General features: G+C 41.0%; 2 protein-coding genes across 9 annotated transcripts in view; one reads left to right on the top strand and one right to left on the bottom strand.

The window, feature by feature from the left end:
- LOC122046668 (DNA annealing helicase and endonuclease ZRANB3-like) overlaps positions 1 to 9,009 on the top strand; it is a 39,645-nt gene extending 30,636 nt beyond the window's left edge. For 4 of the 8 annotated variants that reach the window (XM_042607460.1, XM_042607458.1, XM_042607462.1 and 1 more), the window contains 8 exons: positions 4,371 to 4,682; positions 5,209 to 5,393; positions 5,466 to 5,568; positions 5,703 to 5,848; positions 6,638 to 6,717; positions 6,791 to 6,957; positions 7,675 to 7,814; positions 8,137 to 8,432. In XM_042607460.1, the coding sequence (XP_042463394.1) occupies positions 4,371 to 4,682; positions 5,209 to 5,393; positions 5,466 to 5,568; positions 5,703 to 5,848; positions 6,638 to 6,717; positions 6,791 to 6,957; positions 7,675 to 7,794 (1,113 nt within the window). In that variant the 3' untranslated portion in view covers positions 7,795 to 7,814; positions 8,137 to 8,432. Of the gene's footprint in view, positions 1 to 4,370; positions 4,683 to 5,208; positions 5,394 to 5,465; positions 5,569 to 5,702; positions 5,849 to 5,943; positions 6,070 to 6,637; positions 6,720 to 6,790; positions 6,958 to 7,674; positions 7,815 to 7,988; positions 8,072 to 8,136; positions 8,433 to 8,834 lie in introns of those variants that run through there. The other 4 variants (XR_006130348.1, XM_042607459.1, XM_042607461.1 and 1 more) reach the window with 4 other exon arrangements.
- A 9,700-nt stretch (positions 9,010 to 18,709) lies between these two features.
- On the bottom strand, positions 18,710 to 19,419 carry LOC122048530. The gene is made up of 2 exons (XM_042610086.1): positions 18,810 to 19,419; positions 18,710 to 18,768 (listed from the first exon to the last, which is right to left on the bottom strand). Exons 1-2 carry the CDS (start codon positions 19,417 to 19,419, stop codon positions 18,710 to 18,712), a joined length of 669 nt encoding a protein of 222 aa, XP_042466020.1.
- Positions 19,420 to 19,977: the final 558 nt, after the last annotated feature.

Below are 19,977 nucleotides of genomic sequence, written 5' to 3'. Positions count from 1 at the left end.
TGACTTCCCCAAAAAGGGGGTCCCCCGTTCTTACCACCGGATCACTTGCCTCCCCTTCAAGTCTAGTCGAAGGAGGTGATTAGTCCGACTGACTGGACCATCAGTTCGGCCGAGTGGCGCCATGAAAATACCATCCGCTCGGACGAATATATTCTGCTTCGACAGAAGAGGTTATTCACTGGATGTTGGTGAAGTATCTTTGGGTACTGGGCCGAGCGGAACACGTAGGTGGTCGAACGATATTGACGGCGAGTACGAGTCGCCTTGATCGCCTTTTTCCGCTCGGAGGGTTTATAGACGCCGGCTCGTCTCTCGATTTTTAACGTCGGAGCTCGACGGTCTTCCGCTCGGAGGGTTTATAGACGCCGGCTCGTCTCTCGATTTTTAACGTCGGAGCTCGACGGTCTTCCGCTCGGAGGGTTTATAGACGCCGGCTCGTCTCTCTCGATTTTTAACGTCGGAGCTCGACGGTCTTCCGCTCGGAGGGTTTATAGATGCCGGCTCGTCTCTCGATTTTTAACGTCGGAGCTCGACGGTCTTCCGCTCGGATGATTTATAGACGCCGGCTCGTCTCTCGATTTTTAACGTCGGAGCTCGACGGTCTTCCGCTCGGAGGGTTTATAGACGCCGGCTCGTCTCTCGATTTTTAACGTCGGAGCTCGACGGTCTTCCGCTCGGAGGGTTTATAGACGCCGGCTCGTCTCTCGATTTTTAACGTCGGAGCTCGACGGTCTTCCGCTCGGAGGGTTTATAGACGCCGGCTCGTCTCTCGATTTTTAACGTCCGAGCTCGACGGTCTTCCGCTCGGAGGGTTTATAGATGCTGGCTCGTCTCGATTTTTAACGTCGAAGCTCGGCGGTCTTCCCTCGGAGGGTTATGGGGTCTTCGTCTCGATGACATACGCCCTACTGAGCGGCGAGTGGTCTTTGTCTTCGATGACTTGGCTCGGATAATTTTTACTCCCGACTGATCGGCCCGGGGTCTTCGACATTGAGTCGGTGCCTTGGATCTTATACATCATAGAGAAAGGCCGCTCGGCAGATAATGCCAATTGCATTTTAACATTTTGCTTCCTGCATTTCAAATATACAGCCAAACGGAAAATATACAGCACACATTACATCAGCGCACCTCTCACCCAGCTCGGTACGGCTGGAGATGATTTGCACTTCATGGTTGATCCAAGTCCCAATCCATCTTCATCCGCTCGGCGGTGCTCCCCCTTGAATGCCGATTGGATCATTGTCTTGGGGGAGGCGTCCGCTCGGGGATCATTGCCTCCGCTCGGGGATAATTGCCTCCGCTCGGCCACCTGATGCTGACGTTGTTTGTTGCTTCAGCCGCTCGGCTTGCGCATTCTCTCTGTTGCTCCACGAGCTTAGCTGCTCTTGCCTTGATTAGAGCGTCGAGTTCCTTCGTGGAGTGCATCACCGTGGGCGGTCGTCCAGCCTCGTCCGTTGCTTCCGCTTGGATGCAGGTGCACAGACGGCGCCAAATTGATCCTGTCCGAATCGCTGAGTCAACGGACGCTGGGCGCGTGGTGCTCTCCTTGTCGTTGACGTAGATCTTCGGCCGGTCGGACGGCGCTCCGGCGAACCTGCAAAGAAGTCTGGCCGGGAAGGGGTTCCCGGCGACGACCCTCCGACGCTCAAGTCAGGCAAGTGGACAATAAAGAAGTGGCTCCAAATCTCCGAGAATGCGTACCTCCGGCGAAGGGTTAGGACCCTTTATATAGAGTTGTGAAGAGGCTCGGGCACACATACCGAGGTGCATACGTGTCCTCTGTCCATACCTCGGTATGGGCTTATCAGAAGAGCTTACCTGACACCATACTGCTACAGTCCGAGCACATCGATGATGGGACAGCGGGATCCTCTGTTGTAAGATCTTGCGTATGGCCTGGTCGTTGAACAGATGTTCCCCCGATGTTTCCTTTGTCCTTGTCTCTTCTGCTCCCGCGCCGAGCGGCCAGCCGCTCGGCAGGCATAGGTCTGACCGGGCGTAGGTATCGGTCCGACTGGGTGCTCGGCTGAGAGTGTTCCACAGCAACGATGCTTTATGCTTCGGCCGAGCGGGCTATCCGCTCGGCCAGGTGACCCTTTTCACTATGAGCGTCGGAAACCCGCCCATGGTCGGGTTGTCATCTGTTCGGCCCGGGAAGCTCCTGGCCGAATGTCAGGTCGGCTCGGCATGCTTCCGTTCGGCCCTGCATGCTTCCGTTCGGCCGGCATGCTTCCGTTCGGCGCGGCATCCTTCCGTTCGGCCCAGCATCCTTCCGTTCGGCCCGGCAAGCTTCCGTTAGGCCCGGCATGCTTCCGTTCGACGCGAACTTGGGGTTGACCTCCACGTGTCTTTGACCCTCCGCCCATGAGGGTCCGCTCGGCCATATGCCTCTGTTCAACGAGCGTCGGAATCCCTAGTCCCGTCGGGTCGTCTTTGGTTCAGCTGTGACCCCGTTCGGCCGACCGGTCTCCGCTTCTCCGGTCGGACGTCGGATACTTTGACCTCCCCGTGGCGTTGACTTCCCCAAAAAGGGGGTCCCCCGTTCTTACCACCGGATCAGCTACTTTTAAGGGTGTCAAAAATGGACCCGACCCGCCAACCCGACTCGAGTTGACCCTAAAAATTTCGAGTTCGGGTGGGGGTTTTCGGGTTTGGGTTGGAGTTTTTTGGGTTGGTTTATGTCTGGGTTTAGGGATTTTTTTTTGGGTTAAATCAAATTTTATTTTGAAATTTATGATGTTTTATGTACATAAATAGTTAGTATAACAATGATGAAATATTGAGATAAAAGTCAAGAAGTATAGGTAAATAACAAAAAAAAAGTTTTTTTTTTGGGGTCAGACGGGTTATTTGGGTTGGCCGGATTATCCAAGTTTGGATCAGGATCGGGTTGGGATTTTTTTATAATATTCTTGCTTCGACCTGATCCGAACCCACCCAACCCATCCGAATTGACAACCTTGAATGACAATAAGAGTAACTCATTATAGTTTCAATCCACCCATCTTGTAGGTAATGATTCTAGTTAAGGTATAGCGTTACACCATTGGATATTACGTGTAGGTATATTGTTCTTGTTCTTGTCTGCTTTATGGTACTAAACAAAATGGGATTTTGCTCCAAATCAAGGGCGTGACAGTTATCTTATTTTCTTAGAGTTCAGATGAACATATTAAAAGTATGCTGGGTAGGCTTATTTTTAGATCTATGAGAAAATGATGGGATTGATTATCAGTAACTTAAAGGCACATTGGAACAATATAGTTAGTGCTACGTGTGACTAATTGTCGGAATGGATACTTTTATAAGGTTCACTTCAAGATATGAAAGGAAAATTTTTTCATACATATATTAGGTTCACTTCAAGAAATTAAAGGAAAAAGTCTGGTTAGAAATTTGGATTATCGACACATAAATGTTGGAAACATTCTCACATGTAAGATGATGCCATTGCCTTTATTTTTCTTGGTCTAACCATGAGGTGTCCCTACACTACTTATGATGTGAATTAATTTTTTGTTCAGAGCCGGAGCTACACAGTTAATGTCCTTCCGTTACATTATGCTAATTTGAACTCTAACCTTTGGCAGAAAGGCTTCATATCTGGCGTGTTTACTACAAGACCTAGCAACTGCCAATGTCATTGTCCAAATTTTGAAGTGCATGTGAATTCATTGGCATTTGATACATGCATTATTTTCATAGAAACAACATGAGATCAGGGACATAACCAATGTAAAATGACTAGGGTCAATTGACCTCACTCAATTTTCCAAAACAATATGTGATATGAATTAAACCTATGGATTCATTTCTAGAACCCCAAAAGGGTATGGATTCATTTAAGCTTGCCCTTTAATGCCAACAATCTACCTCTTTCAATCAATCTGTTTCCTGGTATTATTATTTTAAAATATTATATAAATTTGATTGTTTGACCAAAATCAAATAACGGAGGAATCTTCTTTGAAAGTGACAAGCAGAAAAGAAGTAAAACTTTGAAGGAGTATAAATTGTGATCCCAGCTGAGTTAGCTATTGTATGTTATGCTTGATTGAGATGGGTCTCTTCTCGAGCAGTTCCAATTTTGTTTGATTTTTTTCACTTGTAAAATGAAAATTGGCCCAAATAAATTGTAAAAATCCATCAAATTTGATCAGGATGGTTGGTTTTTGCTGGTAGTAACTAATTTGAAAGAAGAAAAACAAGGCAGACATTCACAGTGTGAAAGTAGAAGAAAGATGGCATAGAGCAGTTGCTAATCAAAATCAAATGTTGTGATTGCTTGAGTAATTGTGTTTATTCAACCATTGATCTATATATATGGTTTTGATTTTTCTTATCTGCTATGTGCTTGCCTTCCATAGGTGAGCCAATATACTGGGCGAGTTCACTTGTACACTTGCATTCCAGGAAAACACTCTCGGCCAGAACCACTTTTTGAGAATTTCCGTCTGGAGGAACTGAACTCTATTATGGCTTCTTCTGGTGATAAATGTGAAGCCACTCCAGAAAACTTGATCAGAAATCCTGCATACTGGAATGTCTTCAAATTTTTTTTTGAAGAGTGGAACAATTTAAGGCCAATTGAGCGGAATAAACTTTTTGGAAAACCTTTACAACTTCCCCTTATTGCTGAACTCTGCTACTTAAAGGAGGGTATCAACCATAGTTCCGGGGTATGCAATTATCTTTTGCCATGTAGAAGAATAAGCCATCTCCTTTTACATACCATATTAGAGAACTCTTGGTCTAGCATGGGAACATTTTTTTTTTGTTTTAAATTAGCAGGCATAGCTATCATTATAACTTGAAATGTTATCACTGAAAAGGCATCATATCCACTGATTGAATATATTGAGGGTGGTTGTTTCTTTTAAACCAGTCTGCACAAGTGACAACGGTGTTCTCCAGGCACTCAACTACACGTAAATCCCTGCACAAACTATGTTTAATGATATAGCTTCATATTGCTCACCTAAAGTTCAAGATCTTCAACTGTGCAATAATTGTTTGTGTTGCCTTCCATTTTGTCGCTTTAAATTTCTATCACAGTATTGTGGTTAACAATGTATGCTAATAGAATTATTTTTCTATCACTAACTAATGGATTAGGCACTGATGTAAATATGGGTAGTGTGATTACTGAGCTTGGGTGACCATCCTTCCTTTCTTGCCTTGGATATGTGTAATAATTTCGTGCAGGGATTGCTGCGAGGTGGAAGTACGAGACGGGTTACTCCTTTAAGTGACATTTGCCGCCCTTTACCTGAGAACTCTGCTTGGAAGAAGATTATATTGCAACGCGGGGCTGCAAAGGAAAGAGAATACACTCAGGCATGGACTACCAATGATGTTCCTCTGTGTAAACTCTGCCAACAACCTTGCAAGTAAGGTCAAGTTTGCTGTGTTTTTTTAAAAAGTGAAATTAGTGATGGTGTTAACTGGTTATTTGGATCCAGTGGAAAGTTCGCAAAAGCACCTCAATATTTTGAGGACCTATTTTGTAACCTGAGCTGCTTTCACGAGTACCGCATAAGAACTAGCCAAAGAGCCCTCAGAGAGGTTGGTGGCAAGAGCTACTTAGAATAAGCTATATTTAGGGAATAGGTGCTAGTGCCGCTTATGTGACACACATATACTGCTGATGTTAATTTTTACATCTTTGAAAAGTTTTACTGAAATTCATGTTTTTCCAGGCACTTTTCAGAATTGAACAAGGGGTATGCACTAATTGCAAGCTAGATTGTCACAATCTAGTCAGATGTATAAGACCTTTATCCAAAGCTTACCGAAAGGAATACATCGAGAGGGTTGCTCCAAAGTTGGCTCAGAAAAAGAAGCTGTACGCCCTCTATTAGAAGCCATCTTCAGCTACTTCAATTACTTCTGCAATCGGTTTTAGCTCATTGTTTAGCATATAGCATTTGATTTTCGCAGTTTGCGTTGGCCAACCATTTGATTGTCTTCCTATAGCAGATATAGATGAAGTAGGTACCATGGAAGAAAACTCAAGGGACATCTAGCAACAAGTAGTTATGCATTTAGCATAGCTCCAAGCCTTAAGTAACATTTTCTTAATTGATTTTTTATAAGATAAATTTTTCTCAAGTTAGTGTTGGATGCTTGTTTCGTCTTAATTAGAGTATGAGCTATCTAAGGTTTTCGTTCTCAGTCGGAACAAGATGTTTTAGTGTCGTGCCAACAATGGTAATGCACAGTACTGAAAGACACTAACCAAAGTAGAAATGGGATCGGAGGAGAAAGAAAGAACAGATAGCCTAACCTCATCATAGGTCACCTAGCTGATGCTCATGGCGGTGTCAGGGATGCCTTGGCTGTTGCAGTGGTCATCAAAAGTCAAAACTATGCAGCATGGCAGTGGATATATGCACCTTTCGCATGGGACTGTCTGTTACATGGTTAAACAGTATAAATAATATCACTTTATTTTCCTGGCATATTTGTTCTTTTGCTCTAAATGTAAATCTTGAGTAGAAATGAAGAAAACAGTGGTTAGGGAATCTAAGATGTAAATTCTTCACATACACTAAAATCTCAAACTATATTTCCCTTTTTAAAGATTGGCGAGTTTGTTTTGATTTTGAGAATCTTCTGTACATTATCATTCCAGGCTTGATAAGCTTGTCCATGACCCAAAGGAAGGAAATGCCTGGCATGCAGACCACATAATTCCAGTATTCAAGGGAGGCGGTAGGATTTAAATATTTTTTGTTCTGCTCCTATATATCAGAGAGCAAAAATAATGGGTGGAAATTATTGGCAGGTGAGTGTCAGCTTGAAAATATGAGGACTTTGTGCGTGGCTTGTCATTTAGAGGTCACCAAAGCTCAGCAGCTTGAACGTCGAATGGTTAGGAAGATGGCTAAAGAACAACTAAAAATCATCATGAAGCAACTGGAAACTGCTAAATTTTTGACATCCGGTTATGACGTATGTTTTATTATTGTATTTGATTTGGCTAAGCTTGATCGATCTATTCTGTCTTTGATTTTCTTAAATATAAGATTTTACTAAAAGGTAATGGATTTATTTAATTTCAGTTCCTGGAACCTGTATCTTCTAGAGTGTCCAATTGGTCGTTTCATTTTGATGGATATGTTACAATTGTTTTTTTAAAGAAAATTAACAGACTTGTTCTGTAGGTAATTGAAGTTAGGTAATCATGACGATTTACAAACACCCATTTGCTGTTAACTACAAGTTGGTTAACATACACGCATTGTGCATTTTCTAATTTTATAAATTGGTTAGCTTGACCAGTCTCTCTAACATTCAGTCCATTATTATCTTTTTTTGAGGAAGTCAGTCCATTATCATCTTGTTCTACCCTGTAGGTAATCATGATGATTTACAAACACCCATTTTCTGTTAACTACAAGTTGGTTAACATACCCGCATTGTGCATTTTCTAATTTTATAAATTGGTTAGCTTGACCAGTCTCTGTAACATTCAGTCCATTATTATCTTTTTTTGAGGAAGTCAGTCCATTATCATCTTGTTCTACCCTGTAATGGATAATATTTTCCTTGCAATATTATAGATTTTTCTTTTGGCTAACATTTTCAAGTCAATTATCACATTATTTGGTAGCAACTATTTGTATTGTTCTAAATTTGATTTACTCGTTTGCCTTATTTTTATTTTAGGAAGATGGCAAAACACAAGATGCTGAAGAGAGACTGTTTATCAAGGTACCTGGTAGTGTTTATTCAATCGATGACGGCATTTCTGGGAACCTTGAAAATGATATTTCTATAGGCTGCTAAACGCCTGAATCTCACATCTGGTAACTAATCTACCGTTTTTTCAGCAATCTATGTTTTTGACTGATTCCGAGTAACAACAATTTTGGAGCTCAAAACACGTCCTAGTGAAAAGAACTTCCCTTCTGTTTGATTCGAAGTCATCACAGTCTCACAGATCAGTTCCATTGTTTTATTTTTCTTGTTTGATCTTGCAGCTGTGCTTATTGATTCACATCAAGATAATCATAAAGGAAACCTCATTCATCCTGCTAAACAAATTATGTAAACAATGAAAAAGGTGTAGGTACTTGAATCTTAAAATGTTTAGAATTGTTCGACTTCAACCTTTGCATTATGTTTCAGGTTCTCTTGCAGAGGATACAGATTGATTTTGTGATTCCTTCGATGAGCATTTGTTCTGGCATCTATAGCTTTTGTGCTCACATAGTGTCCTTCAATTACGAAGACCTCGGAGAAGACCAAGAAGAAGATAAAATTTTAATTTTCCATTTTTGCCTATAGAATAATAAGCAATCAAACTCTGCAGCACTTGTATTTCGCCAAGAGAGAGGGATAACTTAAACTTGAGCGAGCCCCGATCATTTTACTGAAAAGCACAGTATTTAGCAAAAATTCGTATGAATTAATTGTACCTGAAAGTGCTCTCGAATTGGTTTCGCCCCATAATTTTTTCTACTTAGAAGGATTTGTTGAAAGAAATCATGAATGGCTATAACACAGGCTACTCTTTGTTTAAACATAATCATCAATCTCACTTGTTCTTGCATGTCTACCAATATCTGATGCCATCTCTTTGTATGAGGTCTACAAAATTATGGTAGTGACCTTTTTTTGAATCTTTGCTATGTGATACTTGTCTAACCCTATATGAAGAATAAAAAATTATGGTAGTGTGCTACATAAACTCTGCTTTTTTTGCTCCAGAAATTCATGTAATAGAAAATTTACAGCTGCAAATTTGTGCTCGGTCATTAATGGATATGGAAAATTAATAGGGTGCATCTGTCTATTGCCATTGATGCTCACTTAATACATTGCAGTGCAAACACATGCATGAATCATGAGGGGCTCGCATGCACGAAGGGTCCGGAATTTATGGGACGCTATGCTGGTCAATGACAAACGCAAGGCTCCAAAATATAACTGTCGACAAATGTATTTTTGCTACTGAAAATTTTCTGTAGAAATTTGTTTGTTATGGTTGTTATTGTTATTCGTTTTTTTTTTCCCCCAGATTTCATCATATTATTATTCAAGGTATATTTTGTAAAAACGTCATTCACTAACCATGAGCATCGATCTTGTTCATTTTTTCAAATCTACCCTATGGTGACTTGTTCGGTTATACCTTGGGGTACGGAGGAAGTAAATCATGAGCGATTACTAGTCTTTGGAATAATAATTAGTATATAAAAGAGGTATTTATCTCGGCTTTGTCGAGATTCGAATCCTAAACCTCATGATGATAATACTTTATGTGTTAGTCACTAGACCCAACCTCATGATAATACTTTATGCGTTAGCCACTAGATTCATTTGAGGGGATCAGATTTTGAAGATAAATGATCTTTATACCAGTCATCAAAATACCTTTTCATTTTTCATTTTGGCTAAAAATTTTGGAATCAATAAATTATCATTTCTTTTAGATTTTTTACCTAAAAGGATGCGCCACCCATTGTTGTCCTCAAGCTCCTGTTTATAGGATGTATCATTTTAGCCGTGAAAATGTAGTTGTTATAAATGTTGAATGTCAAGTGAGCATGTCATAGTTTTATAACTGTTACAACTTAAATAAATAATATTGAATCCGTAGTTATGAAATTATAATAAGAAATTATTATAACATGAATATTTTTAAACATGTTAAATATATATTATAATAATTATGAAATTATAATTATTATAACGTTCAATGATTGATTTAAGATTTAATTATACATGTTGCAGAAGATAATAATATCTAATAATATATTTTGAGAATAATTATATTATTTTACCATAGTGAGTGGAGTGTCTTTTCATAAATAATAAAAATAATAATAATAATAATAATAATAATAATAATAATAAGATTCCTTCTGGGATGTTTTAAAAACATAGAGGGGCCATTTGATTATTGTTTTTTTTTTTAAAAAAAAAATCAAATATTGTTATCGGTTCATCCTCACAATTAACTTCATGGCATTAAAAGCACATATCATCATTATAGAGTTGAAAACTTCGCACGGCATTATTGTGTCACATAAAGTGACTCACAATGAGTGCAATTATTAATTCGTGTACAGGAGCCACGAATTCGTGTTGGGGGTGAAGTCGCGTGCTGGCTCGGGGATAAAAACACGGCGATAAATCCGTGCAATGCACACGACCATTAATAATGAATGTTTCAGCAGACCAAATCCTGTTCGAACAGCATTAATTTTCTAGACGTGGACGTATCGATTTAAGCGATTAACAATTAAGATTAATTCTTTTGAATTTTCGCGTCCATAATTCTCACCCTAAGTACATTGGAAATGAGTAAATTATGAGGATTATTCGGCCGGTCAAATGACCTCCTAGTGAGAGAGCTTAGCACGGGATAAACTCTGCTATGCGAATTCGAAATCTTTGTGACAATTCTTCATCCGTGGGTGCTGAATTTTCGTGTCCATGGGTCGACAGCTACTAGTTTTGTCCCCGCGGCCTGCTCCGTCGCCCACATGCGCCGCCCTCGTCCTCCGCGTGTGCGCCATCGACCTTTATGCGATGCTGTGTGCAGGCAGGGCACTGCCTTCGTGTGGCGTGCCTGCTCTCCTTTGACACCTGCCTGTACGTTCTGCTCAATAAAAAGCGACGCCGATGCAGTGCGTAGACACATGCAGATGTTCCAAATCATGCGGCGACTCTGACGAGTCAAATCGCCCAGCCAAACTACCACCCTATTACTAACCATCGAATGAATGTGCATTGCATGCATCCATGGTGGAGCCCAATCCCCATGAATCGACTGAATAACACATAACAATTGTCATTGAAATTAAATACTATGATCCATTCATGGTTCGATTTTTATCTATAGTACATCGTATGAATTTTTTACTCGTGCTTTTAAATTTATTTTAATGGTTGATAGAAGCTTTTCATAAAATCAAGCCAATTCTTAGTCGATTTGAAAAATTGGATTGGGGCAATGGTGCGGCGAGGATATTGGATATGAATTGTATATGTAAATTTAATAATCCTATTCATTAATATTAATGGACTGTTAATAGGTCATGGGATTTATAATAGATGATTCTTGCGAGATGAGCTCGGATATAAGAAAGAAATCTTGATTCATTTGGGCATGGTGAATTGGAGCTTCTTCATCCTCTCTTCTCTTTTGCATTGAGACGAGGACTTCAATTGTTGCTCGTTCATGTAAAAGACTTTGTCGTGCTTGCCAGAATTCTCTTTGGCAATAAGTAGGAAACAATTACATTGATTTTTGATTCAGATCAGCCCTTTGGTTTGCCATTGTTACATTTAATTCCAATTTTTGTCGTATTGACGATGATAATTAGATCCTGTATATGCTTATTAAAGTTCTATCAGATGCATTGTTGTGCTTTCTCAAACGCCTTCCTTAATTTCATATGTATGAAAATTTATACGCATTTAATATACATAAAATTAATTAAATAGATAATAAAAATTAAAATAGCACCTCATGAATTGTCGAATGGACTCTTTTTTTAGCTAGTGTTACAATGTTATAATAGTTTTTACTTCTAGCGCTATTGTAACTATTACAATCATCAATTACAAAGTGTAATAGGTAATATAATATTGTTGTAGTATTATAGCAGCTTCTAAGTAGCTATTACAACTATATAACAACTACTTTAGTAGCTGCTACAACGTAGAAGATTAATCTAATCTCTCTCATCCCTTAGGGTTTGGTGAGAGGCGGCTTCCTATTGGTGTATAGGAATTCTCTTATTGGATGCGTACCAAGAAGTAGGTTTGCTATGGATCTGGGAGAACTTGCAAGTCATGTCAACATGCTGAAAGTCTCATCTAGGGACATGGAGGAACCAGTTGTGGTATCGGAAGGTATGGTAACAACAGTGACTAACATCGAGTTTGGTGGGCAAAGTATTCACGTCCAAAGTGGTGAACAAAGAAGCCTTTAGAACTTAGATACCTAAAATTCTACAGGCGAAGAAGTCTATTAATATCGAGGTGGTTGGGGAGAATATTTCTTTTTGAATTTTCCTTGCTCATCGACCAACGTCGAGCTCTGATGGATGGGTCTTGGTCTTTTTTTACAGATCTCGTCTTCAAGGCGCCTGTGGGCCTACAGTAGCCATGATCTTTGATGAAATTCCTGTATGGGGTTTAATGCCACGATGTCCCCATTGCATTTATGCTTTCAAAAATTCTATACTTGGTAGGATTGAGGATTGGGAAGGTGATGCCAATTGACACTAGAGAAGAAGGGAGGTGTGTGGGGAAATACGCACAAATTTGGGTGGCGTTGGATATCTCTGGACCACTAAGGCAGGGGGTGTGGGTCAAGCCAGCGAGCTTGACGGAAGCAGTATACATCATCTTGTTGTATGAGGGTCTCCCCAACTTCTGCCATTCCTGTGAGGGGTTAGGTCATGTTCTTAGGGATTGTGGATAGACACCGTCCTTGTTGGCACAGAATCGATGAATAGCAAAGGATGCAGGAAAAAGGAAAAAAAACACACGTAGCATTAAAAAAAATCACAGTAGCAAGGGGAGAAAAATTGCACAGGTGGAAAGCAATGCACAAATAACCGAAAATAGAAACTGGAGAAACTTTAGTTCTGAGATCTGATTTGTTTCACAGCTTCGACCCCTTTAAATACAACTCAAGTGATAAGATTTAACCATAAGAATAGGATGACTCATACCACTAAAATAGGAAAGATTAATATCACAGAAAAAATAAATAAATCTTGAACGAGAAACTTGCGGAAGGAGAAATAAAACGTAGCCATGCCATGTCCGAATTATTTTCCTACATTTACTCCCCCTAATTCTGACATAGCTCTAAGTCACGAACGCCGAGTAGTTGTCGCATGACAGCTAACTTCACTCCTGGCAGTGCTTTAGTCAATACATCAGCTCGCTGTTCTCCAGTATTAATGAACTCAACCACAATCTGTCCATTCTCAACACATTCTCTGATAAAATGAAATCTTGTATCTATATGCTTGCTTCGACCATGGAATACTGGATTCTTCATGAGTGCTATAGCAGATTTGTTGTCAACAAACAACGTTACCGGCTTTGGCTTTTCACCGGTTAATTCGCTAGTAAGACTCCTCAACCACAAAGCATGGCAGGCCGCAGTTGTGGCTGCCATGAATTCTGCCTCACAAGATGAAAGCGCCACTGTCTTCTGTTTCTGTGAATTCCAGGACACCAAACTTTCATTAAAATAGAAAGCCATTCCACTTGTGCTTTTCCTCCCATCGAGATCGCCGGCTAAATCACTGTCCGAGTAGCCGAATATACTAATTTCCTGGGGTCCCTTTATGTAAGTAAGTCCAAAATGTATTGTACCTTTCAAATACCTGAGAATCTGTTTGACCACTTTGTGATGCATGGTTGTAGGCCTTTCCATGTATCTGCTCGCCATCCCGACAGAATATGACAAGTCTGGTCGTGTGTGTAGCAAATATCTCAGGCAACCAATGACGCGTCTGTACTCTGTGGCATCAACTGGAGTCCCTTCCAAGTCTTTATGTAGTTGTGTCTTGGGTTCCATCGGATGTTTTGTGGCATTACAATCTGCCATCTTGAATTGAGATAGAATTTTCTTAGCATAAGTTGATTGTCTAAGTAAAATTCGACTCTTCTGTTGTTCCACTTCAATCCCTAAGTAGTAGGAGAGAAGACCCAAATCACTCATCTCAAATTCTATCATCATTTGTTGCTTGAACTTGTTGATTCTTCCTGTGCTACTTCCTGTCACGATGAGGTCGTCGGCATACACTCCAACAAGTATACTTGCTTCTCCTTCACCTCTTGTATATACTGCATGTTCTTGAATACATTTTTTGAAGCCGAGCTCTACCAGACTCCTGTTCAGCCGCATGTTCCAAGCTCGTGGAGCCTGCCGCAGTCCATAGAGGGCCTTGAATAACATGTACACCTTATGTTTCTGATTTTGTACCTCAAACCCTTCCGGTTGAGAGACGTATATTTCTTCTTCTAACTCTCCGTTAAGGAATGCTGACTTCACATCTAGATGGTGTACCTCCCAGCTTCGATTCCCTGCAAGTGCAAGAATGACTCGAATAATATCAAGTCTAGTGACCGGTGCAAATACCTCTTCAAAGTCGATGCCTTGTCTTTGTACATAGCCTTTAGCAACTAATCTTGCTTTATACTTAACAACTTTCCCAGCTGAATCTTTCTTCACTTTGTACACCCACTTTAGGCCAATAGGTTTGTGGCCTAATGGGAACTCAGTTAGGGTCCAGGTCTTGTTCATCTTAATAGTTTCCAGTTCTTCCTCCATTGCTTCGTACCAGCAAGCCTCGGTTGCAGCCTCTTGGTAACAGGTCGGCTCTTCAGACATCATCAGCATTTCCTCATTCTCTTCTTCATCAATACCAACCACTTCCTCAGTGTTGGCATAGATATCGGCAATGGACCTAAACCGAACTGGCCCTTCATGAGAGTCAAGTGAGGTAGTTGTATGGGTGCTCGATGATGATGTAGATGGACTTGATGCTCTTGTCATGGGTACCACGGCTGTTGCCGGTGGTGCGACATCTTCTGTTCCTGCCTCAATGTCTGCTACAACAATCACCTCGTCGGTGTCGAGTGCATCCTCCACCATAAACTCCGGTAAGTTTTCTTCATGGTTAGCACCTGCAGTCCATGTCCATTCACTATTTTCTTGAAATACTACATCTCTACTTACTTGTAGCTTGCCATGCCTTGGATCAAATAGACGATGAGCTTTGCAGCCTTTCTCGACACCCAAGTATACCATGGGTAAACTTCTGTCGTCAAGTTTCTTCAGGTGAGGGATTGTATTTTTCACGTATGCAACACAACCGAACACTCTCAAGTGGGCGAGATGTGGCTTTCTCCCCATCCAGGCTTCAAATGGAGTACGGTCTCCTAGCGCCTTAGTTGGGAGACGATTTAGCAGATAGACAGCATGCCTAACTGCCTCTCCCCAGAACCTTGCCGGCATATGTGTACCCTTGAGGAGAGATCTTGCCATAGACATCACAGTGCGATTACGGCGCTCTACAACACCATTCTGTTGGGGTGTGTAGGGAGCCGTAAGGTGCCGCTCGATCCCTTCATTTTCACAGAATCGAGTGAACTCTGTGGATAGAAACTCACCGCCACGGTCTGTCCAAAGTGTTTTGATTTTGTACTCAGTCGTGTTCTCCGTCACGGACTTGAATTTCTTGAATGCTTGGAATACATCTTTCTTTGCTGCCAATACAAATACCCACATCCATCTTGTACAATCATCAACAATCAAAAAGAAATATTTGTTACCAGCCAGTGTACTTGGTGAAATTGACCCGCAAATATCAGCATGGAGAAGTTCCAACGGCTTTGTCGCTCTAAAGTTTGCTTGGTGCGGGAATGGTGACCTTGCATGTTTAGCGACCACACATACCTCGCAAAGCTTGTTCGGCTGGGGCAATGGAGGCACATCAACTGCCAATTTCTTCTCCCGTAACAGCTTCAAATCGTGAAAATTGACATGTCCGAGCCTTGTCTGCCATAACTAGGTTGGGTCTTCTAGGCTTGCTAGGAGACATACTTGCTTGCATGTCTTCAAGGTTACCTTGTACAAGCGATTTTGTGTTCGCTTTACCCGCATCAAGAGCTTCCCGCTCCTATCAATCACCTTCATGATATCTTTTTCCATGTGCACTTCGTTCCCAGTTTCTGTCAATTGAACGAGACTTATGATATTACTACAAAGTTTCGGAATGTAGTATACCTCATGGAGAGCCTTCCGATCGTCATTCTTGCATTCGAACACAACCGTCCCCTTGCCCATGATCTCAATGGTTGATCCATCACCAAATCTCACCCTCCCGGTGATGGTTTCATCTAGTTCTTGAAACTTCTCGTGATGGCCAGTCATGTGGTTGCTGGCACCGTTGTCAAGGTACCAGACGTCTTTATCTTCTTTCTTAACGCCGTGGTACATCTCCGGTAGCAACCTATCTTCACTGAGCAGAATGGTATCCTGCCGCTCATGCCTAGTGTCAGACTCCTCGTGGGACACGGTCATCATCAGTGCCGGCTCTTCATCGGTGGCACAAGTGAGGTGAGCCTCATCATCACGCCGCTTGTTGTAGCATTCGGACGCATAATGCCCCATTTTTTCGCAATTGAAACATTTTATATGTCTCTTGTCTCGAGTGCCACTGTTGTTGCCGCTAGTCCTGTTGGTTGCTACTCGGAAAACCTATAGGTTCCACTGTACAAAAATTTTGTACAAAGGTCTGAACCTTTTTCTAGCTACCATGTGTTCTTTTAAATTAAATTTTGGATCGCCTGCGGAACTTAACACGTTTGATCCAAAACTTAATCTATTTGTTCTTTTAGGTTTTGACTTGGATCTCCTGCGGAACTTAACACGTTCGACCCAAGTCTCCTTAAGTTATTAATTCCATTAAATATTAATTTCTATAAAAGGTTCCCAGTACTGACGTGGCGAGGCACATGGCCTTCTTGGATATGGGAGCAACCACCACCGACTAGACAAAACCTTTAATAGAAAGCTAATATTTAATTTCCTAAAATAACTTTAGGTTAACCAAAGAGAACAATCAAATCACAAGGAAAAGAAAAAAACAAAAGAACACAACTTCGAAAAAACATATTCGAAATTCTAGAACGTAAGCCTCTTGTATTTGGTATTATTTCCATAAATAACTAGCATGATGCGGAAATAGAAATTACTAGTTATACCTTATAGAAAAACCTCTTGATCTTCTACCGTATTCCTCTTCTAACCTCGGACGTTGTGTGGGCAACGATCTACCGAGATGAGAAACCACCAACCACCTTCTTCTCCTCCAAGCAAGGTTCGGCCACAAAAGAAAAGCTTCACCAAGGAGAAAAATCAAAATACTAACCAAGCTCCAAGAGATACTAGCTTTCTCTCCTTCTTCTTCTTCTTCTCCAAGTAGTATCCGGCCACCACAAGAGCTCCAAGGAAGGGAGAGAGGTTCGGCCACCACAAGAGGAAGAGAGGGAGAGGATGGCCGGCCACACCAAGGAACAAGAGAGGGAGAGGAATAATAGATGTTGTGTCTTGTGAAGGCACCCTCACCCCTTCTTTTATATTCCTTGGCCTAGGTAAATTAGGAAATTTAATTACAATAAATTTTCCTTAATTTCCTTGACATGATTTAATTGAGAAAAATAAAATAATATTTCCCCAATTAAACAATGATGGCCGGCCAAAACAATAGGAAGCAAATTGGACAAGTTTCAATCAACAATTAAAACTTTCCTTATTTGTTTCCGGAAATTTTAAAAAATAAAATTTCTCTTTAAAATCTCTTCATGGTTAATAAAAGGAAATATCTATAATTTTAATTTTATTAACATGTGAATAATTTTAAAGAGAAAATAAAACATCTTTCCAATCTACAAATAAGGAAAGAGATCTAATCTCTTTCTTTAATCTTTTGTAAATCTTTTACAAGAGAGATATTTTAATTTTAATTCTCTTTTAAATTAAATCTTCCACATAATAATAAACATTAAAATTAAATTTTCTTTTTAATTAATTATGGCCGGCCCTACTAGCTTGGGTTCAAGCTCCGGCCACCTTAAACCCAAGCTTAGGCCGGCCCTAGCTTGGTTCCCAAGCTAGCTTGGCCGGCCCCTTTAGGTGGGTATAGAAGGTGGGTATATGTGGGTATAGTACTCTATAAATAAGAGGCTACGATAGGGACCGAGAGGAGGAATTGATTTTGGTCTCCCGATAAAATTAAGCATCCCATGTTCGCCTAACACACAACTTAATTTTATCAATGATAATTCATTCCACTAGAGAACTATCATTGAACTACCGCACCAATCCCAAATTACATTTTGGGCTCCTTCTTATTATGAGTGTGTTAGTCTCCTGTGTTTAAGATATCGAATGCCCACTAATTAAGTGAGTTACCGACAACTCATTTAATTAATATCTAAGTCCAAGAGTAGTACCACTCAACCTTATTATCATGTGGACTAAGTCCACCTGCAAGGTTTAACATGACAATCTTTATGAGCTCCTCTTGAGGACATTATCAACCTAGTATCACTAGGACACGGTTTCCTTCTATAATCAACAACACACACTATGAGTGATACCATTTCCCAATTTATCGGGTTTATTGATTCATCGAACTAAATCTCACCCATTGATAAATTAAAGAAATAAATATCAAACATATGTGCTTGTTATTATATTAGGATTAAGAGCACACACTTCCATAATAACTGAGGTCTTTATTCCTTTATAAAGTCAGTATAAAAGGAACGACCTCAAATGGTCCTACTCAATACACTCTGAGTGTACTAGTGTAATTATATAGTCAAGATAAACTAATACCTAATTACACTACGACTTTCTAATGGTTTGTTCCTTTCCATTCTGGTCGTGAGCTACTGTTTATAATTTATAAGGTACTGATAACATCATCTTCTGTATGTGACACCACATACTATGTTATCTACAATATAAATTAAATGAACAACTACAAACAAATGTAGATAATTAGACCAAATGTGATTCTTTATTCATAATGAATGTTTACAAAGCTTAGGCTTTCAGTATACACTCCAACAAGTCCCTCCTGCACTGTCTTGGCGTTGCGTACCACGGCCACAACCGCGCCCTAGCCCACGTCCACGCCATTTGCCACGACTAGGGCTGCTGGACCCACGCCCCTTTCCTCCTGACGAAGTGTCCACGTTGCTCCCCTTCTGTCGCATTTGCCATTCGGCATGAGTTAATAGGAGCTCACCTTCAGTGCCGTTGGTGTTGCTGCGTAGTCGTAGCGTTCGTTCTTCGTACGCCTTCAGTCGCCCTATAGCCTCCTCAAATGGTATAGACTCAAGGTCGTAGAATTGCTCAATACCAGCAACAATAGGAAAGAATTTATCAGGGACAGAATCAAGCAATTTTTTTACCAACGAGGAATCTTCAAGCGTGGCACCAAGGGTGGAGAACTTGCTGCTTAGGGCGCTGAGTTTGCCAGCAAACTCATCAATCGTTTCGGTCTCTTTCATCCGGAGAGCGTCAAACTCGCTCTTCAATGTTTGCACACGTGCCTTCTTCACCCGATCACTACCAAGGTACCTCGTCTTGAGGTTGTCCCAGACTTCCTTCGCCGTCTTCTTTGTTGCGATCTGGAGAAGGATGTCTTCGGGGACACACTGCAGGATGTATGCACGTGCCTTTTTGTCCTTCTTTGCATCCACCTGGGCTCCTTCCGCTGGCTCCACCGCCTCCCAGACTCCCTGGGCATCAAGGATCGCCTCTGTCTTTATTGCCCACACAGTATAATTGTGAGGACTTAGCATCGGATAGGGAAATGACACTCCGCCGTTCTCCTTTACTGGGATGCTCGACATTTTATGGAATCGTAGATTCTTGGATGTCTTATACTATCAACGCTCTGATACCAAGTGTTGGCACAGAATCGATGAATAGCAAAGGATGCAGGAAAAAGGAAAAAAAACACACATAGCACTAAAAAAAATCACAAAGCAAGGGGAGAAAAACTGCACAGGTGGAAAGCAATGCACAAATAACCGAAAATAGAAACTGGAGAAACTTTAGTTCTGAGATCTGATTTGTTTCACAGCTTCGACCCCTTTAAATACAACTCAAGTGATAAGATTTAACCATAAGAATAGGATGACTCATACCACTAAAATAGGAAAGATTAATATCACAGAAAAAATAAATAAATCATGAACGAGAAACTTGCGGAAGGAGAAATAAAACGTGGTCATGCCATGTCCGAATTATTTTCCTACAGTCCTCAGACTCAAATATGGGATACAAGAATTAGATTAGAGATGAACCACCGATGGGAAGTGAGAGGAGGACCTATTCCTTCATAGGCAACAAACCGAATCAGAGTGGTACCCCTTCTCATCCCTCCCATGGGGATGGACCACGAGTAT

This window comes from Zingiber officinale, chromosome 2B, assembly GCF_018446385.1.
Source record: "Zingiber officinale cultivar Zhangliang chromosome 2B, Zo_v1.1, whole genome shotgun sequence".
Classification (NCBI taxonomy): Eukaryota; Viridiplantae; Streptophyta; class Magnoliopsida; order Zingiberales; family Zingiberaceae; genus Zingiber; species Zingiber officinale.
This window is presented reverse-complemented; position numbering and strand designations above follow the sequence as displayed.